Raw genomic sequence first — 26,847 nt, 5'->3', positions numbered from 1 at the left:
AAGTACGTTTAAATTCTTCGCCGCTGTTTAGTAGTGAGAGAGAGAGAGAGAGAAGAGAAGTGCGGAAACGATGAAGACGATCCTTTCTTCTGAGACGATGGACATTCCCGAAGGCGTTAGCATAAAGGTTAACGCCAAGGTGATCGAGGTGGAAGGACCTCGCGGGAAGCTCATTCGCGATTTCAAGCATCTCAACCTTGATTTCCAGCTCATCAAGGAGGCCGAGACTGGGAGAAAGAAGCTCAAGATCGACTCGTGGTTTGGATCTCGCAAATCGAGCGCGTCCATCAGAACCGCTCTTAGCCACGTCGATAACCTCATCACCGGTGTGACCAGAGGTTTCAGATACAAGATGAGGTTCGTGTATGCTCATTTTCCCATCAACGCTTCCATTGGTGGGGATAGCAAGTCTATCGAGATCCGTAACTTCCTTGGCGAGAAGAAGGTTTGTTTTCTTGATCATCATTTATCACCGTGGAATCGACACTGAACTTTTCAACAACAGGTGAGAAAGGTGGAGATGTTGGACGGTGTAACCATTGTTCGGTCTGAGAAAGTTAAAGACGAGATTGTTCTTGATGGTAATGACATCGAACTTGTGTCGAGGTCATGCGCCCTTATCAACCAGGTATACTCTTTTATTTAATTTCATACCATCTTTCAGTTTTTGTTTTGATAGATGAAATTTGTTATTATATTTTTAAGTGGTCTTGATTCACTCTTGCGACATTGCATGTTGGTTAGTGTAACCGTATCACTTACTGATCTTAAACTTTAGTGAAGATGGGCTTTTTCTGGATTTTCGTATTACATTTGCATCGTGAAACCACATCACTGAGCGTTTTTGTAATCGCTTTGGGTTTTTATTTAAATGTGCAGAAATGTCACGTAAAGAAGAAGGATATCAGGAAGTTCCTTGATGGTATCTATGTTAGCGAGAAGAGCAAGATTGTTGAAGAGGAATAGACAAATTTTTCTCGTCATCATTATCTTTTTAATGTTTAGTTTTGTTTTACAGACCAAAGCACACCGGTGTCAAAACTCAGCTTGTCCTTTGTTTCTTTTTTGTTCGAGATTTTTATTTACTCAACTAGTTTTGGAGATCCACTTTGTCTTTTTTTTTTTTTTGACAAAACTTTATCTTTGTCTTTACCCCGATCATTCTGTTTTTAGATTGCCTATATATATATATATCAAAATTGGCATAACTTAGTAGCTAACCTAGGTAGCCAAATGAACGCTCCTGAGTGCACTATATCGATCGATATCTTTGTAATTGTGGTCAAAACCTCTTTGTAAGGTTGATCGTGCAATCTCGGTTTTTTGTATATTGAAATTGAGCCATATTTTTATATATATATGAACTGTATCATTATCGCAAACTTGCATGAGAGTGAATCACTTCATAATCACTTACCGGTTTCACTTAGTGCGCACTTCAATTCTTTTTTTATCTTTGTGGTATCCACTCTATGTTTTCTTTCTTCTTGTGCTTCCTTGTTTAGCTCACCGAAATTCACTTCAGCTATCTTGTTTTACTTGTTAATCATTTTGAAACTTAGGGTTCCGTTTCCTTTGATCGTGGAAAACTGATTTCTACCAAACTCTGGTCCTAACGGTTTCCCCGCTACCCACTGCATTTCGAAACATTCATGTAAACTGCTTTGTACCGTTTCGAACCACTTTGTACCGCTCAAAATCAAAAGCTCATTCCCACAAGCGTTTGTGGTTGATTGCGGACGGTTGCGGTTAGATAAAAATATTAAATTTTAAATTAAATTTGGATTTCTTATATCCTAACTAATCACATCCTAACTATAACGTACAAACTAATCTATTTTATTTTTAGTCAGTGTTATATATGTATACTAGGATAACAACTGCGTCTTGCGCAGTGTGAATTTATATGAAAATTATTTAAGAAATATCGTACGAAAAATAAAATTTATATTTTTGATCGAATTTATATTTTTGGCCCTTAAACAATTTTTTTTGTTAATTACATAATTTTTTACTGATGAGCTCATCCCATTTTTAAATAAATTTTAGGTCAAAAAATTACTTATCGTATAAGAACCTAATGGTTAGGCCGAAAAATTTAAGTCATACTATTTATATCATGATTTAGCAATTTAAAAGTTAATTATGTTTATGAGAAGTTTACGTTCACGTGCCAATTCTATCTATCTTCAATATTTTTCCCATTTTTGTGTCGTTTTTTTTATTTTGGTTATTACTCGATATAAACATTGATTTTTAAGTTTATTTTCATTTCGTTATTTTGTTTTGGCCTGAGATTTAGAAAATGTTTAAGATTTAAAATTATTAAACAGATACATACTTAGGTTCAGATCCACGTCTTGTGCAGAATAAATATTTTATATTTACTACGTATTTTATGTTTTCTACATATTATAAAATAATAAAATAATAATTATATATTAAATAACTTAGAAATCAGTTACTATTATGTAATAAATTGGCGTACACATATAAATGAAACTACCGCTTTTGTTTATTCGCAATCATTTTAGGGTAAATAAATCAAAACAATCAATATTATCTATCGTCTATGATATATAATTAAATTTAAATAATAATAACATAGATATAAGATATATAGTATACTTTAAATATGAATATTTATTAAATGAGCTTTCTACTCATATGATTTTATGATTATTTGCATATTTGTGTAACAAAATTTTACACCAACGATTTTTTTAATGTGAAATGTTTAGTGGTTTCAATAATTTATAATCTTTGAAAAAAATGAAGATTTAAAAATTAAAATATGAACGTTTCAATATATGTTCAACGCAAATATCAATATATATATATATATATATATATATATATATATATATTAGCATAAACACCTATTAAAATAAAATTATTTATTCATATGATTTTATAATCATTGTATCTTATTGTAAAAAGAATTAAACCTTGATCACAAAAGTTTATGAGAGAATTTTAACAGTTTTAGTAATTTATACTCCTTTTGAAAAATTCAAAATATAACATATACAAAAAAATCTAATTTTTTATTATATGATTAATGTAATTGTGTAATTTATTTTAATAATAAGTAATTAAACAAAAATGATAGGAAGTATACAGATTGTTAGCAAATTTTTATTACTTAAAATCATTAATTGTCATATATATCTTAATCACATTAGGTAATTCCGTAGGTTTTATTTAAAGAAAGAATATATAATAATTTTAATTTGATAAATGAATGATACATAATGGACATACTATATAATATAACATTCTCGAGCAAGTTAATTTAGAATTAGCAAAATTCTCAATTGATTCTCAAGCTGCCACGTAAGCAAAATTAGCATTCTAATTACATGATAATTCCTCAAGACATTTTTTTAATTAGTACAAACTACAGGTTATAACTTTTTTTAATGTTTCTCTATTAATATAGGGGATTTGAACGGCCTTTAACGCATCACTCTCGTTAGAACTCTTCACACGAGCATAAGTAGTGAAAGAAAATCGAAGACCATTTTCAGATATTGGAAAAGATGAACACCAAGGCTGATATGCACAAGTGTCAATCCCGAAAATAAATGTATCACAATCAATACTTGTATCTGTAAGTAAGGAGACACAAATGTAGTGGGCCTTGGCCCAGACGACAATACAAGTCCAAGCCCACAATAGCATCACGACAAGACAAGGTACACAAGGAACTTTGCAGCGAAACAGAGTAAGGCGAGTACGAAAAAGGAGATGCTCCCGCTGCATAACAAATTTGGTCCTCTTGGTGACTCACCAGAGACAGCTGTAGCTAGAGGATAAGATTTAGATCCTACTGTAAAGTATCTATAAGAAACGTTGTATAGCGATTGTAAGGTTCATCCGAAATAATAGTGAAAGTTCAAAGTCTCTCCGTTTTGCTTTCATTATCATGGTATCATAGCCTCAATAACCTTAACATGTGTTTTTGATGGCTACTATACCCATTTCCGGAAATGTTCATGTTTCCAGTTTCGTCACCCTCAAGCTAAATGGTTCCAACTACCTCCTATGAAAAACTCAGTTTGAGTCATTACTTCCCAGTCATAAGCTAATCGGTTTCGTCAAAGGTGTTGTCATGGCACCACCACGTACTCGTCTCCTCGCTACAGAAGCAGGCAACAATGAAGTCGCAAACCCCGAGTTTAAATCATGGTTCTGCACCGACCAACTTGTCAGGTCGTGGCTGTTTGGTACTCTCTCCGAGGAAGTGTTAGGTCATGTTCACAGTCTTGAAACCAGATCTGGATCTCTTTGGCTGAAAAATTCAACAAGAGCAATGTTCCCAGACAGTTCTCCCTCCGTAGTAGCTTCCAGGTCATCAACATAAAGGACAAGCCTTTCTCCACCTACTGTCGTGAGTTCAAGGCAATATGCGACTCTCTAAGCTCCATTGGCAAGCCAGTAGATGAGTCTATGAAAATCTTTGGCTTTCTTAATGGGTTAGGGAGGGAATATGATCCCATCACCACCGTCATCCAAAGTTCTCTAAGAAAGATTCCAGCTTTGATGTTCAACGATGTTATCTCTGATGTCCAAGACTTTGACAGGAAGCTTCAGACCTACGGAAACACTGTCGCCGCTTCAACTTGCTTTCAACACAGAGAGATCTGACTCCACTCAACCTCAGTACGTGCCAAACAATAGAGGAAGGGGCATATCCAACAGCTATCGAGGACGAGGAGGCTACACGAGTAGAGGTCGAGGTTTTCCTCAACGTCAGACGGCGACTCGTACACCAGGAGAGAGGCCAGTATGTCAGATATGTAGAAGAGTTGGTCATACAACTGTGAAGTGCTACAATAGGTTCAACAACAACTACTACTCAGAGGCCTTTGCTGCTTTACGTATCTCAGACGAAACATGCAAAGAGTGGTACCCATATGCTGGTGCCAAAAACCATGTCATTCCATCAGCGTCTGGCCTGCAAAAAGTCTCATCGTACGAAGGAACATACAGAATAATGGTGGGTGATAGATGGAACTTACTTGCCAATCGCTCATGTTAGATCCACCATTATCTCTACTTCTAAATGGACAGTTCCTCTTCAAGAGATCTTGGTTTGTCCAACTATTAAAAAGTCCTTTTTGTCTGTGTCCAAACTATGCGATGATGTGGAGTTTACTGTGATGCTAATAAGGTGTGCGTTATTGACTTGAGAACTCAGAAAGTGGTGTCCAAGGGTCCTTGAGAACAAAGACTGTGTGGCCTTCAACACGCAGAGACAAGTTGTGGCCAGTGAAGCAACTTGGCATTATCGTCTTGCTCACACAGATCTCAAGGTTCTTCAAAAACTTCATTTCAGTAAGGTCATCAACATCAATAAGAGCAGAACCACCCCCCTTTGTGAACCTTGCCAGATGGGGAAGCGCACTAGATTACAGTTTTTTTCATCTTCTTCACATGTTTCTAACCCTCTTGAAATGATCCACTGTGATCTTTGGGGTCCTTCATCAGTTGTATCTATTCAAGGATTCAAATATAATTTTGTTTTTATTGATGAGTTCTCAAGATACACTTGGTTATATCCACTTCACACAAATCTGATTTCGTCTCTGTGTTCAAGATGTTTCAAACAATGGTTGAGAATCAACTTAACACCACAATTAAAGAATTTCAGAGTGATGGAGGAGGTGAATTTACCAGTCACATGTTGAAGAAACACTTCCCAGACAGAGGAATAGTGCACTAGTTGTCTTGTCCCTACACACCAGAGAAGAATGGAAAGACAGAGCAAAAGCACATACACATAGTTGAAGTCGGACTATCCATGATGTTTCACAGTAACACTCCATTACAATTTTGGGTAGAAGCCTTCTTCACATCAAATTATGTTGTCAATCACCTGCCCTCCCAAACAGATAAAAGTTCCCATGAGAAGCTGTTTAAGAAAAAACCAGACTACTCAATGCTCAGAGTGTTTGGCTATGCATGCTACCCGTTCTTAAAATAAATTTAAATTAATTAATTACAATTCCAAAGCTTATCTAACCAAATCAATATTCATATATTGACCTTTATTAATATTGTACGAATATTACCTAAATCGCATGTATTAAAGGGAGATAATCTTTTCCTATATTACATCAAAATGAATCAAGTTATAAATTTTTTAATATAATATTATGTACAAATAAAGAAAATTATTATCAAACATCTATATTATAAATTAATATATTTTACTCTATATGTAAATTACAAAACATAAAAATATATGGATTTTTTATAAAACCAGTAGTTTATGAGTTTACGTTGAAAACAAATTAAATTAAACATCCGCGTGCGGGTGCGGATCAAGTTCTAGTTATTTACTATACATATATAGAACCAAAATATAAGAGTATTTTTGAAAATGTTTCTTTAGTGATGATAAACAAGAATAATGGTATCAACAAAGTGGTAAACATGATTACTTAACTGTATTTCTTATTTGGTGTAATAAACATTATATATATATATATATATATATATATATATATATATATATATATATAATTTTTATAGCATTCCCATTTTTACTATCTATTCTATTAAAATAGAAGTTGTGACTTCTATTTACTTCTATTTATGTATGATTTTTTTAAAAGTGGGTCTTCCTTTTCATGTATTTCTAATTAATATTTTGGTATCATTAAGATATCACATCTTATATAATCAACACATATAACAACTTCAGAAATTGCCAAAAATACTATACTCATAGTACCACGTTTCATATTTACATTAACCACTTGTATCATCATTTTAAAGAGGGGAAAAGACATTTATAACGCTAGTGTTAACTAATCTAAACTTAGGGTTTAGAGTTGAGAGTGAGAGTAGAATTTTTGGAATGTGGAGTTTAAGGTTTTAAAAAATTTATAAATTATAATAGTTTCAAAAAAAAGATATTTGAATTTCAAAAAGGAAATTTGAAAAAACAGTTTTGAAAACACAAAAAAAAAATTATAACAAATTTCTAATTTGAAAAAGTATAATTCAAAAACATAAAAAATTTATTATTTTTATTTATTTAAATAATTTTTATTATAGAGAAATTGCCAAAAATACCACATTCATAATACCACTTTTCATGTTTACCTTAACTACTTTTACCCTCACTTTTAAAGAGAATATATATATATATATATATATATATATATATATATATATATATATATATATATTTATTTTATTTTTTTGACAGCAAGAAATTTACAAACTCATGTTGACTTTGTAAACCATATTGGTAACTTCGCATCCATGTGAACGACAAAGGACAGTTGCTTTCTTGCACTACATGCTAAGCTATCCGCCCGATGATTCGCCGTCCGAGGTACATGGACGATGTCTGAGTTGAGGAAGCTTCCTTTGAGGAGCTTGATATCTTCCAAATAGCTTTCAAATGCTGGTCATTTTTCAGGTTCCGAAACCATCTTCACCAATTGAGAACAATCCGTTGCAAACGTAACCTGGAACTGTCTTAAATTCTTCATTCATTCCATTGCTCAAATCAAAGCCTCTACCTCCGAATGAAGGGGAAAGAGAAAAAATATATTTATAACCCTAGGAGTAGGGTTGACCAATTTTGACTTAGAATTTAGAGTTGAGGGTGGGTAGGATTTTTAGAATATGAAGTTTAAGTGACTAATAAATATATAAATAAATACTTAAAAAAAGACAATTTTAAGAAAATAGTTTCAAAAATAATTTTCGAATTTCAAAAAGAAAATTTGAAAAAATAGAAAAAATTAAAGAAAAAGAAATTTATAAAATAGTTTAAATTTGAATATAATTCTAAAACATAAAGAAAAATTATTTTGGTTTTATTTATTTAAATTATTATTTATTATATAAATATAGAGTAAGGGTATAAGAGTTTTTGCCTTTAAATGAAGAATGTATTTTTGAAAATGTCTATTTAGTGAGTAAACATGAATAATGGTATAAACAAAATGGTAAACATGAAAATTCCGTGTTATTTATATATATATATATTTATAGAGTAAGAATATAAGAGTCTTTTACCTCTAAATGAAGAAAATATTTTTAAAAATGTCTATTTAGTGATGGTAAACATAAATAAGAGTAACAATAAAGTGGTGTAAACATGAAAATTACCCTAACAACTTCACTATAAGAATGTTTAAATATTATTTTTAATTATAAAAAATATGTTGACAAAAAAATCTAAAAACGTTTTACTAAAATTAAATATTTTTACATAATAATGCATTAATTAATTTCGTAATTATAAGTATAATATTTATAAAATCAATGTTAATTAATATTTTATTATAAAAAAATTAGATGTTATTTTCATAAACTTTCTAATTATAGCCTATATTATATTAACAAGAAGTATTATATGAATTAAATATAAAAATTTAATTAAATTAATAAATTAACATATTTTCTTTTATTTAAAAAAAAATCAGTTAAAATATCATTCACCATTAAAATAGGTTAAAATTTGTAAAACATATATAAAATTTACTTACAAAATTCTGCTATATACTAAAACTGTGGATTCTAAATTATATTTGTTGAAAAACAAAAATAAAATTAAAATGGTCCTAAACAAATATGTGTTCTATAGTGTAGCTAAATAAATTTTAAAATATTTTGTCTGAAATCTGTGAAAATATAAAAAAAATATTTTGAATGAGCTTATCTATTTGATTATTTCAAGTTATGAATTTATTTTACTGAATTAGATGTTATGTTCTATGCAATAACAATTAATAACAAAATAAAATGAATATAACAAATCTTTATATATTAATAATGACAAATAAACATATAAACAATAGAAATATAGAATTACATTATATATAAAATAAATTATAAATTATAGATTTATAATATTTATAATTATATTAAAATTATACATTGATTATACATTTATAAAATAAAAATAATACCCGCCACCAAAAAAAAAATCGAGGGAAATTGAAGCAATTAGGGTTTTGAACAGTGTTTTGAAACCCAATCCGGATCCGCGGTTGAATCGGTAAATACGATGATCCAGAAAAAATCCGGTTTGGGTTTTGTGAAAAATTCAATATTTAGAAACCCGCAAAAATCCACTAAAACCCAGAACCCGACACCGGTTGAACCAATAAATAAATTTTTTTTTTTTTTAGATTATGTTTTATATTCTAAGTTTCCAATTAAGAACTTAGGTGCTGACGAAAAAAAGTTAGGTTTTCCCTTTTCAGTTTTATATTTTTGATTTCAAGATTTTGATGAAGATTTCATTATTCCACCAAAAGAAATGAAATGAACGATGGTAGAGAGAACCAAAATTAGTTGATGTGATTTGGTGTTAGTTTATTTCTCATATTGACAATTTATTACAATGATCTTTTATTTTTGGTTTATTTTGAATTTGAAGTTTTATTTATTATTCACATTAGACATTAAGATTTTCAATCTCAAGTTCCAACTTTTTAAGATCTTCATCTATATTTTGATTTTCTTCATTTAAAATATATTAGTTTTCTTTTAAAAGTTTAAAAACTGAATGATAATATTCACTTATTTAAATATTTATGAATATTATATCTTGATTTTTTAGATGTCATAACTCTTACTTTGTTACACAAATTTTTAAATAGTCTAAACAATTTTTGATATTTTTTATGTCAAATGAAAATAAAAATATAAAAACTAAAATTAAGTATTTTTAAATACTTTTTAAACATAAAATATATACATATCCAAACTATTATTTTATGTTTTAAAGACATTTAGAAAATATTAAACTTTAGTTTTTATATTTTTATAGCTAATATATTATTATATAATAAAATTAATTCATTTATCAACCCGCGGTTCATCCGCGGTCGACCCAGTGATCCGGTTAGTCGTCCGGTTTAGTGTCCGGGTCGGGTTTAAAAACATTGGTTTTGAAGAACTCACTATATTTGTGTAAATTTCAAGAGCTAGTGAAGAGTTCTGAAAAATTATGATTCAAGACTGGGTAAATTTCCCTTTGCCTTCAACCTAATGCTGACCAGATCTCCCATAACCAACTTAAAATGGCCTATGACCAATTAATTGATCGCGGCAACTTAGATGGAAACAGTGCAACTTCAGTTGGTTTTTACTTCGTTTTCTAGCCATGGACTCTAGGAGAGCAAGAGATAGAAGAACTTGTGCTTTTTTGTGCTTGTTGGCGTTGTATACGTCTAACCCACTCGTGAATTCATATGTTTTGATCAATTAAGTCTTCAATGTGTTGTCCGAGTTTTTGGCAAGCGGACGTATTACTTGAGGAGCAAAGCCAAAAAGGAAAAGACTGAAAATGCAAAGATCTAACGAACAGCTTGAACAAATCCTAACACAAGAAATTAGAAGTAATTGTAAGTGTCAACTGGGTAAGAATAAACCATTTTTAAAAAATTAAATCGATTGGTTCGGCAAAGCTATCACTACAAGAAACATGTTCTATTTTATAGATATTTGACATTAATGATAATGGTCGAAAATGGGCTGAAGATTTCCAACAGAATTATTCTATTGGCTTATAATTTTTGGAAATTCTTTGATAACTGAACAACTTGTACAAAATAGTGCACCATTACAAAATACTAGGGGCTTATTCCCCCCGCGCAAGCGCGGGGGTCGGTGATATAATTGTTCCTATAGAAATATGCGTGGGTGATGTTGTGTTTTGGTTTTGAAGACACTTATTTGAGGTGCTTTGAAAGTACCACGTTAATAGCTCTAAGGTCTCACGTATAAACTGAACTGTTGGAGCGTTTGATATTTCTTTCTCTACGTTATATATATTTAAACAGTATTCTGAGTTTTTAAATGTTTTAAAAAATATAAGACCTCTGAACTGATTAGGATGTCATAGATTTTTGATAATTTTATTATAACCCAGATCAATAATCAATATATTATTTTTGTACTCAACGGACTCTATTATCCTCAATGATAATTGACTGAAGAATTTTGTTTTATGTTAGAAGTTCATTCATATCATTCATGTGTTAACACGTCGTCTTTATTTTGCTTCCTTTTCTTTTTCTCATCCGTTAATTTTATAAGGGTTGAGACATTAAATTCGTAGTAATAATATTATGGAATGCGTGCGCCAAACAGACATTATAGCGATTTAAACCGGACATGGTTGTGTACTCCTTTTCGATAGATGAGAGTGTTTCCATTTTTTGTTATTTTAAAAAACATTTCCCCCCGTATAATTTCAATCAATCGATATTTGTTTCTGATTTAAAAACACATAGACCACATAAGTTTTCCACGTGTAAAATCATTAACACATGCTGTGTTTATGCTGCTCTTGTGTTTTTTTTTCCAACGTTGTGTTTTTTGCCAAAAATTTTTAATGGAATGCGTAAACAATATGCTGAATTATGAAAAACCCGTCAACGCTTCATAACCAATTACAAAACAAAATAAATATTCTCCGAATGATAAATAGTTGCAGGAAACAAAAAACACAAAAGTTACAAAACCAAAGTTTCAAATGAGAAAAACAGAGGATAGTAATATTTGAAAAACACTTAATGAAACTGGGGTTGACGGGCTGGTGGAATTAATAGCGTCTTATAATCATCACGACTGCAGTTGCGGCTTTTCTCAACGTTTTCAATTCCAGGTGGATTTGCTGTGTCACCACCCTTCCTAGCTTCGCCGCAACAACCATTTCGCAAGAAGATGCTGTCGATAAACCATCTTCCCCTTCACTGAGTGGAAGCAGGTCGTTCGCGGCCCTCTGTGATACATTTAGATAGGTGTTAAATTAAATCAGGAATAAGTAAAAATATTCAACACAAAGATAACCTAACCTCTGGCTGATTCTCAATGATGAGTTCTTCGGTGATAGTTAATAATTGTAGGGTATCACACGGATTTGAACAGAAGCTCCTTGCCAGTAAGCTCTTCAAGCCAGCTTGGTAACTCCTCCGTTTGCTATCTGTAGTCGGTTAGTAGCTGCAAGGGGGGGTGAGAATTTCTATAACAATTTCAAACGTACTGTAAATGTATTCCTAGATACCAAAAGTACCTCCTCAAGCGCAAGAACAGCAGCTTATTTCTTTGTGAGCTTAGTCATCTTCTTATCGAAGACTACAAACGTAGCGCTATCTTGGCCTTCATCCACAGCAAGCTCAACACGGAATCTTAAAATAAAGAAATCCAATGGTTATTGACTACTAAAAAGAATCTAAATAGAACAGTTTCAGTTCTTACCTGCTCGTGAACTCTTTGATTTCAGGGAGTTCGGTGTCAAATAAAACTTGGTTGCAGGTGTGGAGTTAAGATACAGGTTCCCTGCACAAGTTCGAGTGTTTCCAAGAAAACCGTATCAGGCAAATATATATGATAGATGTCATAACTCTTACTTTGTTACACAAATTTTTAAATAGTCTAAACAATTTTTGATATTTTTTATGTCAAATGAAAATAAAAATATAAAAACTAAAATTAAGTATTTTTAAATACTTTTTAAACATAAAATATATACATATCCAAACTATTATTTTATGTTTTAAAGACATTTAGAAAATATTAAACTTTAGTTTTTATATTTTTATAGCTAATATATTATTATATAATAAAATTAATTCATTTATCAACCCGCGGTTCATCCGCGGTCGACCCAGTGATCCGGTTAGTCGTCCGGTTTAGTGTCCGGGTCGGGTTTAAAAACATTGGTTTTGAAGAACTCACTATATTTGTGTAAATTTCAAGAGCTAGTGAAGAGTTCTGAAAAATTATGATTCAAGACTGGGTAAATTTCCCTTTGCCTTCAACCTAATGCTGACCAGATCTCCCATAACCAACTTAAAATGGCCTATGACCAATTAATTGATCGCGGCAACTTAGATGGAAACAGTGCAACTTCAGTTGGTTTTTACTTCGTTTTCTAGCCATGGACTCTAGGAGAGCAAGAGATAGAAGAACTTGTGCTTTTTTGTGCTTGTTGGCGTTGTATACGTCTAACCCACTCGTGAATTCATATGTTTTGATCAATTAAGTCTTCAATGTGTTGTCCGAGTTTTTGGCAAGCGGACGTATTACTTGAGGAGCAAAGCCAAAAAGGAAAAGACTGAAAATGCAAAGATCTAACGAACAGCTTGAACAAATCCTAACACAAGAAATTAGAAGTAATTGTAAGTGTCAACTGGGTAAGAATAAACCATTTTTAAAAAATTAAATCGATTGGTTCGGCAAAGCTATCACTACAAGAAACATGTTCTATTTTATAGATATTTGACATTAATGATAATGGTCGAAAATGGGCTGAAGATTTCCAACAGAATTATTCTATTGGCTTATAATTTTTGGAAATTCTTTGATAACTGAACAACTTGTACAAAATAGTGCACCGATTGGTTCGGCAAAGCTACCAATACAAACAACAGATCAAGCATCCCAAAACACAGTAAATTGTTAAACAAGAGTTAGTTAACCGGAAGCAATAAAAGGAACTGTAAATATGACGCCTTAATCATTTTTCAACTTCAGTCTCTCCGGAGAGCTCTTCAAGGGACTTACCCTTGGGCTCAGGGACGAGGAAGGTGAAGAGCATACCAACAAAGTTAATGACACCAAGCATGATCAACGAATTCTTGACTCCAATACCCGGTGGGTATCCTGCGTCCGTCTTGGTCTTGTCTTGTGGCTGAGCTGCGTATAAGAATCCAAAAGCTCCCACAATGGCTCCAGCCTTACCTGTTGCGGCTGATATACCATGGCATGTGGACCTTAGCCTGGCAGGGAAGATCTCGGCTGGGACAATGAAAGTGGTTGCATTTGGTCCAAAGTTAGCAAAGAAGAAAGTGAGGGAGTACATGACCACGAAACCGATACGGTTGTCCGGTTTAATCCAGTGGTCGTAGGGAAAGGCAATGGCAAACATAAAAACGGTCATCATGAAGAATCCCATTAACTGGATTGCAAACCTTCCCATAATATCAATAAACGCGACCGTGAACCAGTAACCAGGGACGGTACTGCAAAGTGCAATGAGGGTTTGTGCCCTGGCGATCATGAAAACCTCGTGGATTCCGTTCATGGTTGCTGCCTTTGGAATCCATCCGATAGCGGAGAAAATATCCTTTTGGAACAAGTTTTGGCTATAGAAGGCAATGTCAAGCAAGAACCAAGTCGAGGTACATCCGAGGAGGGGAAGGCCATGTCGTTTGGCGAACTCCTTGGAGAACAAGCCATAGTTAAGTCTAGGGTCTTGAACGATATCTTCAGCTCTTTCCTCCATCTCAAGTTCCACTTGTAAAACCTTGGACATATCTTGTGTCGCCTGTTTGATGTTCTTGGCAACCAAAGCAGTGTAACGAGCAGTTTCTGGCATTTTCATACGCCAGTAATAAGTCAAGGCTGCAGGTAGAGCACCAAACATGACGATGATTCTCCAAATATAATCAGCTTGAGGAGGCGTTGAGAGAGCCCTGTTGACTGCATATGTTGGAGCTGGGAATTTCTTGTCAAATATGGAAGATACTGCAAGCGCCACGAAACCTCCGGCCAAGATCCCGACACCTTGCATGGCGAACACGGCAGCGATGAAAGCACCACGGGTCTTCTTGTTAGCGTATTCAGACATAATGGTGGCAGAAAGAGGGTAGTCACCTCCAATACCAAATCCCAGCCAAAACCTACACAAAATTGTTATTATGTTATTTTGAAATTTTTTGAAAAATGAGATCAAACTAGTATAAACCATGCATGAGTAATGATATGATAATTATACCTGAAGAAGCAAAGAGTGGTCATGACACCCTTGGCTTTGTTACCGAAAGAGAGACCAGAAGCAACGGAGCACACGATCATCATGATCAATGTGATACCATACACTTTTTTCCTACCAAGTTTGTCACCTAGCCATCCAAAGAATAGCTGACCAGCAAGGGTCCCACAGAGAGCCACACCGTTGACCGCAGCCGCAACATGAGGGGGAAGTGAGCCAGGCTTCTCTGACAGTGGATTGAAGTAATAGAGGCGGCCAAGAAGCTTGGTCACCAATGATACGCAAAACAGATCATAAGCATCTGTGAAGAAACCCATTCCGGCTATTACAATCGCCGTGAAATGGTAAAGTTGCGTTTTCGCAACATCAAGTGCCTTCAGCACTCCTAGTTGTTGTTCAGCCATCTCAGTTTTTATTGTCTCTCCTGCTTTCAGGAGTTAAAACTTTAGTATTATATATTTAAATTTTGCCTTCTAGATACCAGTGACCTATATGGCGTTTTCAACGTAACATTATCCAGCAGAAGTGATATTTCAACTCTATTGTTTCTATTTATACTAATCTACATTTATACTTATTCTAATACTAATCTACATTTACGGTCTATTAAGTATCGCCTTTGCACGTGTTAACACATTATGACAAATTTAATTTATGAATACCATCTTACAAAAAGTCTTGTTAACCGAGTTAAATCTTCAGTGATCAAATAATTTAACAATTTACAAAATATATCTTAGGTTATACATATATGTTTGTGAATTTGAATGACGAAATATTATAAACGTGTGGTTAAAATCTCACCGTTACGGTACGTTACGTGAACAGGAGCGGAGGAGCAGGAAGTAGAGAGAACTATTGATAACGAGAGGGACAGAGAGAGAGGGGTCGTGGTGATTGTGGTGGCTTAGGCAGCGCCAATTTATACAGGATGTCTGAGAAGCAAAGTCTCCGGAATCTTAAGGGTATATCCACATCTTAAAATTTTCACTTTCTTGCTTCTCTGGATATGATTAGCTATAATTAGCTAGTATCCATGATATCTATCAAATTGCTATCCATGTACTCATTCCATCTTTTTGGGTCCAACTAGTTAAATAAACTATCGCACTTTTAAGGGGATAAGACCAACCGCAACGGTGAGTCTCATATAGCTCAATTTCCTATGGATTTTTTATTTTTTTATTAGTTTTTTTATTTTTTCTTCTAATTAAAAAAAATTAAAAAAAAAAATAAACTAATCGTGGACCGCCAGCCTGCCACGTATCGTGGGGCCCGCGACACAGTAACAATACTCCACTTGGATCAATCCTTAGGTTCGGACTTTTCGATCTCGATCCGGCACAGAAACCAACAGAATCAAAATTTTAATATTTGTTTTTTTAAGGATTACACCTAGGGACTCGCGTTGCATTTTCTCTAAGTACCTGTAAATATATTCTATTATATAAAAGCGTAGCTCTCCACATAGGGGTCTCTAGGTCTTTCATATAAGTCGATCCAATTTTAACTTGGAACTAGAATAAGACATGCGTCTTGCACATAGTGAATTTATTTGTATATAGGATCGATAATTTTGTTTTTATATATTTGATCATTTTATTTATACATATACAATGTTTCTGTTGTTATTATATAATTTCTTTCAAATAGACCAGATCAACTGATGTCAAAAAAAAAAAAAAAAAAAAAAAGACCAGATCAATTTTTATTAAAAATTATGAAAGTAAACTATAATAAATATAGCATGGATTGATCGGATTGGACATTAAATAAATTATGACACAAAAACCTTGCTTTTTTTTCCACCGAACACATTTTTGAAAAAAAACGAACAGTAATGTTTCCACAGGTATATTATTTTGACTTTTATCTTCCATATGGTTTTGAAAGGTTTCAGATCAACCATTTAATTGATACATGTCAGTATAATGTTTTTAGTCGTATGCTTAAGAAAAACTTACATTTTGTAATTTAAAGTCGTTTTAAAAAAATTAAAATATAACATATATGAAAAATCTAACATATAAGAAAACATATAAAGTTTTCTCATTTTTGTAATTTAAAGTCATTTTAAAAAATTTAAAATATAACATATAAAGTTTTCTCGTTTTTGTAAATTAAAGTCATTTTACAAAATTCAAAATATAACATATAAAAAAAATCTAATTTTTTTTATTATATGGTTAATGTGATTGTTTAGTTTTTTTAATAATATAAAATTAAACAAAAATGAAGAAAGGATGCAAAACTTGTTATCAAATCTTTATTATTCATAGTCATTAATTATCATATATATGTTAATCATATTAAGTAATTTTGTAGCTTTTATTTAATAAAATAATATACATTTCATATATTTTGGGTTAATATAATGTTCCATAGTAATTGAATTTGAACCAACATTTTTTTCAATTGATTGTTAAGCTGACAAATAAGCTAAATTGACATCTGACACCTAAACCGAATTTATCTTTTAATTAGTACAAACTTAAAGTTATAACTTTTTCAGTAATTCTCAATTAATATATACGGATTCTGCAGACTTAGATATTCTTGTTGAAGAATGCCCGGTTCCCACCGACTTTGTTATGAACTTGACTGGGAGCGTAGCTTCATACACTTTTGTTTTGTTTTTTACTTTTGTTTTTTTTTTTTTGTTATTTTCTACAATTGATAAATATTCAAATATAAATGTATTTTAGGACATCATCATCTTACCCAGTTTCTGTCCAAATAAGTAATCAATACTATTAAAAGGGAAGAAGTCTTAAAAAATCTACGTATTAAAGTTGTTTGGACCCTTTCATTTATCTCATTATTTTTTGGTCTTACCTTAAATATAGACTAACAATATGTTACCATATATTTCTCTAACAATTATTTATTCAATTCCTTTATTTATTAAAATTTCACTCCTAAATCTTAATCACTACTATTATTATATTTACCATTTTGATTTTGATTTTTAATCGTAAAAGCATTGAAACTAATATTTTATATTATCTTTTTTATCATATAATATATGATTTAAAGCAAGAGAAGTTACACGATATATATGTGTACATTCTAACTTTCTCTTTCCTTTATAATAAAGTAATCATATCATATATAAATTTTTTCACTAAAATCTCATATCATATACTAAACTTTCAACCGTCTATAGTTTGATAGATATTTTTATATTTAAAAATGAATTTTCTGAATATTCATGTTACCTTCAGAAAAATGTAAAAATTCATTGGTTCTGTTAAAGTTAACCCGACTTCACGATATCAGTATTGATTATTCACGATTTTGAAAATTATTTGTTTAGATATTATACTTTTATATACTTTTCACTTAAAAACGAATCAATACTATTAAAAGAGAAATAATCTTTAAAAATCTAATATAAAAAAGTTGTTGGAATCATGTATAACTATTTTTTTTGGTAATACCATTAATCATTCTAACCATACAATATTTTAAATATTTTTAACAGATCCTAATATTATTACGTATGAAAACTTTTACTCAGAAAAATATTTCATCAACCATGCTTTTGTACAATAACGTTAAAAATCTATATCAAAAGGTTGTTGGACCTGATATGGACGTAATGAGTCCACAAATGTTTGGGTATTTAGGATCCTAAAAAAAATCGAAATGTCTAAAAAATATTCGAAACTCTAAACAAATACCCAAAAAATTCAAATACCTAAAAATTCAAAATCTTATTCAAAATCAGACACGATGAACTGAAAAATACCCAATTTTTTTTTAATTTGAAAATTTACATGAAATCAAAAACCATAATCATAAACCAAAAACTTAAAAAAATATCCATAATACCAGAAACATATTCAAAATATCTAAAAAATCTGAAAAATATTCGAAACTCCAAACAAATACCCAAAAAATTCAAAATCTTATTCAAAATTTGACACGATGAACTGAAAAATATCCAATTTTTTTTAATTTGAAAATTTACATGAAATCAAAAACGATAATCGTAAACCAAAAACTTAAAAAAATTATCCATGTCGAAATACCCAAATATACCTAATAAACACAACATATTTATGATCGGGTCTAGGGTAGGATCCGGACTCAAACATAGGCCTGCGGTTCAAAAAAAACCCAATAGGTTATCTTCTCTGGACCTTAACTAAACCTATATTTTCGGGTTGGCTCGGTTTGTTTTTTTGATCCGAATATAATTCTCATACCTAAAAGAAACTTACGTAAAAATGTACATATAAAATCTCAACTAAACTAATTCGTAGATTATATAACTGTTAAAAATTATATTTTTCGATATAATAAGACTTTATATTATAATATAATCCAAAAAACCCGTGCTTGGAAAGCGAAGGTCAAAATCTAGTTAAAAATTAAAAGGTATGAAAGAGACACAAAATGAGAAACATTTCTGTAAGAAATTTTAAAGAATATAAGAGATTATATATGTATAATCTCAAAATGTCCATATCTCACTAGTTTATATTCTTACAGTTTAAAATTTAATTTTTTTTAGAAAACACCTTTACTTCATAATATAAGTTGTGTTAGAATTATTATTTTTGTTTCAAAGTATAAGTTGTTTTGACATTTTGTATTTCATATATGTATATATATATATATATATATATTATATAACCAATTGGACTATCTCCAATGTATTTCCCTATTTTCTACTATAGACGAATTTAAGAAAAGTGATGTGTTTATTTACAATATATTTTTCTATTTTTCCTCTATAAGAAATATTTTTGATATATTATATTTTGACTTTACAACTAATACCTTATAGTTATGAAATTTAAAAATTAACCTTAATATTTTCATAAAACTAAGATACTATTTACACTAAACCTTTATTTCACAAAGGTACATTATACAAAATAATAATACAAACTAGACATTATTATGCAAACAAAATTGTATTTTAAATCTGTATAGAATATTTGTATTTCTCTATAACTATTTGTTTTACTTATATATATATAAAAGGTTAAAAGTGAAAGAAAATTTATGAAAATATGACTCTATAATAAAAGAATACTATTTTCTTTTAAATATAGAAGAAAATAGCAATCTCTATTTAGGAAATAAACATATGTGGGTTAGAGTCAATTTTCTCTATAATAGCATTTAGGTCATGTTCGTTTTTGTATCTAGAAACTGCATATCACTGCAAATCAATATTCAGATGTTGTGTATTTGGACATAATTGCATCAGCATCTAGATACAAAATCTATAATATCTAGATATTTAAAATGCAACAAAATGTAGAGCTTGAATTCTACATTTGCATCTCAAAATCCAAAAGACTTAATACCTTTTAATACAAATATTAAATTTTGTTATATTGCTTATGATATTATTATATAATATTTTTAATCAGAAATCAAAATTTTCCATAAAAACTGGAAAGTCAAGTTTTTCGACAAAATCGGAAATCAAGTTTTCCCGCCAAAACCAAAAATCAAGTCTTTTCACAAAAATTTCTTAATTATATTTCTCCACCAAAACCAAAAAAAAATGTGTTTCCCACAAAAACTACAAAATTGCGTGTTCTCGAAACTGAAAACTGAGTTTCTCGCTGAAACAAAAAATGGGTTTATCTGCTGAAACCGTCCAAGTTTTCTAGCCAAAAATAAAAAAAACAATTGATTTTTTTAACTAAAACCGCAAAATTAAGTTTTCACTCCGAAACCAAAAATTTGTGTGTTTCCCGGCAAAACAAGAAAATCAACCCCCCCCCCCCCCCGAAATAGAAAATGTGTTTTCTCACCAAAACCAAAATAGCATTTTTCCGCCGATACCAAAAACCAAACTTTTATGCTGAAACCGCGAAATCTAGTTTTCCCGCTGATACCAAAAAACTATGTTTTTTCTGCCGAACTCGAAGAATTTGAGTTTTCCTGCCCGAATTGAAAATGTGTTTAACCATCAAAACCGCAAAATAATGTTTTTCCGTCAAAACTAAAAAATCAAATTCTTTTGCCGAAACCGCAAAATCGAATTTTCCTGCCAATATCGATAAATTAAGTTTTCCTGCCAATATCGCAAAATCGTGTTTTATCAAAAAAATGCAAAATTAATTTTATAAATATTCTACCTATTATAATTAATTCAATATTAATAATTTAAATTATGTTATTTAACTACTAATATTTAAATGCTATTATAAAATCCAAAGTGAACAATATACTCCCTCCGTTCCTAAATAATCTATGTTATAGTTTTTTCATACTTATTAAGAAAATATTTAAAATTGTATTTCCAATACATTTTTTTCCTTAATTAACTATTTCTAATAACTTTTAACCAATCAGATTTTATTAAATATAATTGTATTTTTTTAAAGAACAATTTTTCATTAATTAATGTCTTGAAAATGTAAAAAATGTATCTTTTTAAAACAAAATTTTTTTCTAAAAAATAGCTCTATAAGGAACAGAGGGAGTAGCATTTTGATGTTTCATCTGGATGCAACATACATATGTTGTATTCAGATGTCTCATTTAGATGTTGCATCAAATATAAAACGAACATGGCCATAGAGATAATTAAAAATAACAATTGATTGGAAATACTCTAAAGTTATGCATATTTTTATCATTGGTTTAATTACATCTATTTTATATATTAAATGCTACTTTTTAATATTTGTATTTCCAGCTAAAACAACTTACACTATCAAATAGAAGGATAATAGCAAAATATAGTTGAAATATTTTAGAAAGAATATTTCCCACTAATAATACTCTTAGACCATTCTCATTAAGGAGTTTTGAAAAAAAATTCTCAATATTATTAAACATAAATATTACAAACCATTGTGTTTGGGTATCTCAAAATATGAAATATTTTATGCCGAATTTCCCAACATTGTATAATACCAACAATTAAATAATATATATGGAACTCAAAGTTAAGAAACTCTTATTGGAAGTGTTCGCAGGTCCTTACGTAACTTTTACCAAAGCTCGAGTTAGATATCACTAAAGCATCAGACAAGTTATCATCTCTTTCAGTACTAAAGTCAACTTTGTTTTTTCTTCTATTTTGAAAAAAATTGAAAGATTTTTACTATTTTATTCTGAAATTTTCTTGTTACTTTTTTCAAGTATAAATCACTTTAAATATAATCTTAAACTCTATCAACAGAAAAAATGGGGAGAAGACAAAAAAAAAATAAAAAAAAAATAAAAGGGGAGAAGGCAAAGTGAAACAAAAAGTCTACAATCTGTAGATATAAATAACTTTTATATTCTGAATTAAATCTACATTATGTGGATATCATTGAATGATTTTTAAATTGTTTACTAGAAACCATCAAACAAGCTATCATGTCTTTCCGTACTAAAGTCAACTTTTTCTTTCTTCTATTTTGAAAAGAACAATTGAAAGATTTTACTATTTTATTCTAAATTTTTTTTTCTGAAATTTTCTTGTTAATTTATTTTCAAGTATAAAACACTTAAATATAATCTTAAACTTTATCAACAAAAAAAATAAGGCTAAGAAAAAGTAAAATTAAAATTCTATAATATGTAGATATAAATAACTTTCATATTATAATAATATTTTAAATGACATTTGGTTATGCTTATGAATCCGAATTATTATTTTTTAAGAGAGAGCGTGAACAGCAAAAACAATTGAACAGAAATTTTGTAGGTCAAACTATTTCAAGTGACAAGGCTCCCACTAAAATGACTTATAACTAATAAAGTATATGTTGTTTACATTTGTGTTGGAAAAAGAAAGTGTTCGATAAAAAAAATGTTGTTTACATTTTATCCTGCGGATTAAAGAATATCTTCAACATAAATATAAATGAAATAACGTAATAGCATGATAAGTAATGCCCACCACGTATGATTTATTTAAGGAGCTACAAGCCTACAACGATCGATCACACGCATCATTATTCTTTAATGTAATTTACACTTTAACAGGTGCTGAAGTGACAATTTTTTTTTTATTACAGGTGCTGTTACAAACGAAGCTTTATTATAGGCTAGTTGCAAAAGTCAATGGGCGGTCATATTGTACGGGTTGAATTAACCGTATATTTATAGGCTAGTTGCAAAAGTCAATGGGCGGTCATATTGTACGGGTTGAATTAACCGTACAACACATTTCTAGATAAAAGGCAGAAACAGGGTTGCCTGCGGTCATATTGTACGGGTTGAATTAACCGTACAACACATTTCTAGATAAAAGGCAGAAACAGGGTTGCCTCTGAAAATTTGGGATGCCCAATTTACAACAAAATATTTATTTTCATTTTGAAGTAATTTTTTTACAGTTTTAGTTTTTTTAATTTAAATTATTTAATGAATCAACTAAAACTCAAAACATTACATAAATATATAGATTTGACATTCTCAACCATTCTGTTTTCTTTTTAATCACTTAGGACTATTTTTATATTTTGTTATTTATTTGTTTTTATAATTGAAATAAATGTTATTATTATTTATTAACCTATCATAAAATTTACTTTCTTGGAGTAAACTATTTTTAATGGGGACTTAAAACCACTTCAATTGTTTATGCCCACAACAGCATCTTTTTTTTTTTGGTGTAAACCACAACTGCATCTCGTGAAAAGAAGAGATCGCTTTCAAATATAAAATTTACAAAGTACTACCAACATTTACACCAAAAAAGATACTAACAACATATTATAGATAAATATCAAAGTTGACTTTTTGTTAAAGGTTTACTTTTGACAAAGTTGACATTTTTTCAGATGAAAAACAATCTTTTGTTGTTGGAAGTATTCCGTATTTGTAGTTTTTTTTATCAGCATTTGAATTTTATTTATAATGTAGTGATCAACCATTTTCCAGCAATATTACATAATTTATCTAAGGGGGTGCTATTCAGGGTATGACTGGTTTCTCCGGTATCACCCGCAAACGCAGCTTTCGCGGTTGGTAGCGGTTGTTGGCATTTAGCAACAGTCACTCAAACCGTTCTAAACCACTCCAAACTGCTCTAAACCTCATAAATTCAAAAGCTGACTCCAGCTAGCGTTTGCGGCTACGGGAGGACAATTTTTTTCTAAAAACAATATAAATAAAAATATTCAATAAAAATTTTAAATTGGGATTACAAAAGCACTAACATATATGTATTATATGTTAATTAATATAATAAAATTTTAAAATAGAAATATTTTCTATAATTTTTGAAAATTTAAAACTATTACTTTCTAAATATAATTTTTATATTTATTATGATATTATGATTTTTGATATTATTATAATTATATAAAATATAAATATTGTTAATTTATTATTTAACCGATGTTGCGTTTGATAGTTAACTAGTCATAAATATCCCGCAAAAGCACCAATTTATAACCGCAGAATCAGTCATACAAATCTCTTAAAACCGCTAGAAACCGCAACCACCCACATCCGCAAATTCCCGCAACCGCAACCGCTGCGTTTGAACCAGCCAGGCCCTCAATCAACAATTTAAAATCAATTGTCAATAATTTGTAATCAATTGAATTTACAATTTTAAAGATAGTTTTAGTTGGTGAATTCTAAAATTTGTAGTATGCATTGGATTTTAACTTTAGTCATTTGTTCATGAGATTCCAGAGTAAATGATTTGAATATTATGATGTGTGAGATCATTCTATTGTGTTTTGTACGTGCTCCTTCCATAGATGAGTACACCCAACTTGTCATCGTCAAAACTTTTAGCATTAAACCAACCTTTTATAGAGTGAGCAACTTATTTAGATATTTTTTTTTTGCCCAAAAAGGACACTTATTGCCTAAGACACACAATTCTCAGAATCGATGCGGATTGTGAACAATTATACCTTTACCTTTGGCCTTTAAAAACCTAGTTGGTCTTTTGTTGGGAAAAATAAACATAGTTTTTTTAGTTACTTTTATTTTAGTTTGCCTATTAATTATTGTTAGGTTTATAAATCACTGGGATTAGATTATAGCCACACGATTTAGAAAGCATTTTTAGAGCTAATGGTTGTTGTGGCTTATGTGTGCTTGAATAAAACAGACAAGTGACGTGACTTAATGTTTGTGTTGGTGGTTGACGAAGAAGAAGGTCTCTCTAGTCTATTTTTTTGGTGATTGAGTTATGTTTGATCGTGTCAACTTCTGTGTTTTTTGAGATAGTAGTGAACGTGTTCGTTTTTTGTTGCATGATAACGCAATGGAAGAGAAATGTACAGTGATTTGTTGGGAGTGGCTGTGTGAGGTGGAGGGAACTGGAATTTTGTCGTCGACAAGCATCATATGGCGGTGTTGGTGCCTGTTTATGAGAAAATCAGCTTGAAGGAGCTTAAGAGCAGTTTTTTACCTGAGTTCAATGTTCATGAAGCCCTTTGTCTAGTTTCGTTAAGCTACTGGCCCGCCTAGTACTTTTGAGCTTTCCACTGGCATGAAGACATCACCGGTGTTGTTTAAAAGCGACGAGTCTATAATGCACTCGTACAAGTACTTGCAAGTGAAGAAGCCATGAACCTTTCTGCAAGTTTGATAATAGGGTAATCTTTAAAGCAAAGGATAATGTGGATGAGTCCGGTTTACTTTGTAATCCCAACTATAGGGATAAGGAAGATGTCAACCGATATTGATGGGAGCTCATCAAAAAGGGGTTATGTTTCATGGTTGACTCTAAAACACATGTAATCAATTTGGATGATTTTGAGATTGTACGTGCGATGGAGAAGGTGGAGGAAGAAATAAAAAGTGAGGAGTACCCACAGCTTTCAAGAAAAAAAAGCAAGAGGTGGAAATAATGGTGAAGACATTTTGGATATCGAAGATGGTGATTTGGATGAAAGGGATATCAGACCTAGAAGCAATGATAAGGGGTTTTGGAGTCCATTGCTAGAAGGTGATTTTGGTGGTTCAAATGTTGTCAAAGTTGTTTTCAAAGAGGATAAAATCGTGGATAGTCTAATCAAAAAGAGAGGGCCACGTCAACGAACAATGCTTTTGATATTAGGTGAAAGTGTGGGGCTCAAGCAGTGGGCCGCAACAAGGGAAGTGGTCGAAACTTGAGGATGAGAACCCGTGGAAGAGTGATGGAGTATATGCGGCTTGCATGGACTGGGCTTCCCGTGGATGTGGACATAAGCTAGATTAGAGGGATGACGAGGAGTTTGATATACCACTATTGTTTGATGATATTGCATATGATGCAGCCAAGATACCGGATATGTATGTGGATGAAGGGGATGGAGGATCTACGTTGGGAAGGTTTTTGGTAACAAAGTCGATAGACAAATCTTGCTGGATATATGCAATTAAGAATCAGTTCTAGTTCAAGCGTCAAGAACAAAAATCTATTCATTTGTGGCTGAGTGCCCCGATGAGGCGATGTGACTAGCGTGTGATAGTGCATGAGATAAGGGGTTCTGACTACTATGAGATTAGGAAGGCACATCCCGAGCATATTTGTCTTATTAAGACTAGGAAATGGTACAAGAATAGAAAAAAATCACAGGTTATAGATTCTGTGTAACAAGTCCAGGTTTGGGGATCCTAGGAAAGGTCTTGTATGTAGAGATCTACAACGGCTTGTTCTAAAATCTTACATGAAGTGCTATACGGCTAAAGAGCATGAAATATTTGGTATTTAAAGAACAGATGATAATTCTTGCATTAAAATGTCTGAATAGCTATACATGTTACAACTTGCTAACCTAAGTACCATTGCTGATTTGGAGACTTAATTGGGTGAGGAGGGTCAGGGCCGGTTTTTGTACCTATTCCTTGCTTTTGGTGCGTCCATAAGCGAGTTCAATAATTTGAGACACGTGCAGCCAATAGTGCGTGTGGAATATATTTGTTGAAGATTGGTGTTGCTCATTGGTCCAGTGAAAATATTCCGGGAGACCTATACAATATAATGAAAATTAATATTGTAGAGCAATTTAAAAAAGCTTCGAACAAAGGGAGATCATCACCTATATTAGATCTGTAGGTTTTTGGCGGATGACAATGTGAAAAGGAACTGTTTTAACTGTGGTAGTTTGGAAAATCAATTAGGGTGTGTGACTCAAAATCTAGAAATTTAGGAGCAATCGAGGATGGGG

At 31.3% G+C, this 26,847-nt stretch overlaps 2 protein-coding genes and 1 long non-coding RNA gene across 3 annotated transcripts; 1 reads left to right on the top strand and 2 right to left on the bottom strand.

Annotated features, from left to right (window-relative positions):
• LOC103848821 (60S ribosomal protein L9-1) lies at positions 1–1,158 on the top strand. The gene is made up of 3 exons (XM_009125646.3): positions 1–445; positions 506–628; positions 880–1,158. Exons 1-3 carry the CDS (start codon positions 71–73, stop codon positions 964–966), a joined length of 585 nt encoding a protein of 194 aa, XP_009123894.1. The 5' UTR covers positions 1–70; the 3' UTR covers positions 967–1,158.
• Positions 1,159–6,526: 5,368 nt separating this feature from the next.
• On the bottom strand, positions 6,527–16,836 carry LOC103848874 (probable inorganic phosphate transporter 1-3). Its single transcript, XM_009125698.3, has 2 exons — positions 14,762–16,836; positions 6,527–14,666 (listed from the first exon to the last, which is right to left on the bottom strand). The coding sequence occupies exons 1-2, from the start codon at positions 15,160–15,162 to the stop codon at positions 13,502–13,504; spliced, it is 1,566 nt and encodes a 521-aa protein (XP_009123946.2). The 5' UTR covers positions 15,163–16,836; the 3' UTR covers positions 6,527–13,501.
• A 6,251-nt stretch (positions 16,837–23,087) lies between these two features.
• LOC117131862 lies at positions 23,088–26,847 on the bottom strand. The gene is made up of 2 exons (XR_004455263.1): positions 26,719–26,847; positions 23,088–26,648 (listed from the first exon to the last, which is right to left on the bottom strand). It is a non-coding gene; the product is annotated as an uncharacterized LOC117131862 (long non-coding RNA).

This window comes from Brassica rapa, chromosome A02 (assembly GCF_000309985.2).
Source record: "Brassica rapa cultivar Chiifu-401-42 chromosome A02, CAAS_Brap_v3.01, whole genome shotgun sequence".
NCBI classification, from domain to species: Eukaryota; Viridiplantae; Streptophyta; class Magnoliopsida; order Brassicales; family Brassicaceae; genus Brassica; species Brassica rapa.
This window is presented reverse-complemented; position numbering and strand designations above follow the sequence as displayed.

What these genes read in the sequence shown, in the direction of transcription:
- LOC103848821 (XM_009125646.3), top strand. Translation starts at nt 71, where the DNA reads ATGAAGACGATCCTTTCTTCTGAGACGATGGACATTCCCGAAGGCGTT. An exon ending in ACTTCCTTGGCGAGAAGAAG is followed by an intron (nt 446 to 505) that starts GTTTGTTTTCTT and finishes TTTCAACAACAG; the next exon opens with GTGAGAAAGGTGGAGATGTT. An exon ending in CATGCGCCCTTATCAACCAG is followed by an intron (nt 629 to 879) that starts GTATACTCTTTT and finishes TTAAATGTGCAG; the next exon opens with AAATGTCACGTAAAGAAGAA.
- LOC103848874 (XM_009125698.3), bottom strand. Translation starts at nt 15,162, where the DNA reads ATGGCTGAACAACAACTAGGAGTGCTGAAGGCACTTGATGTTGCGAAA. An exon ending in ACCACTCTTTGCTTCTTCAG is followed by an intron (nt 14,667 to 14,761) that starts GTATAATTATCA and finishes AATTTTGTGTAG; the next exon opens with GTTTTGGCTGGGATTTGGTA.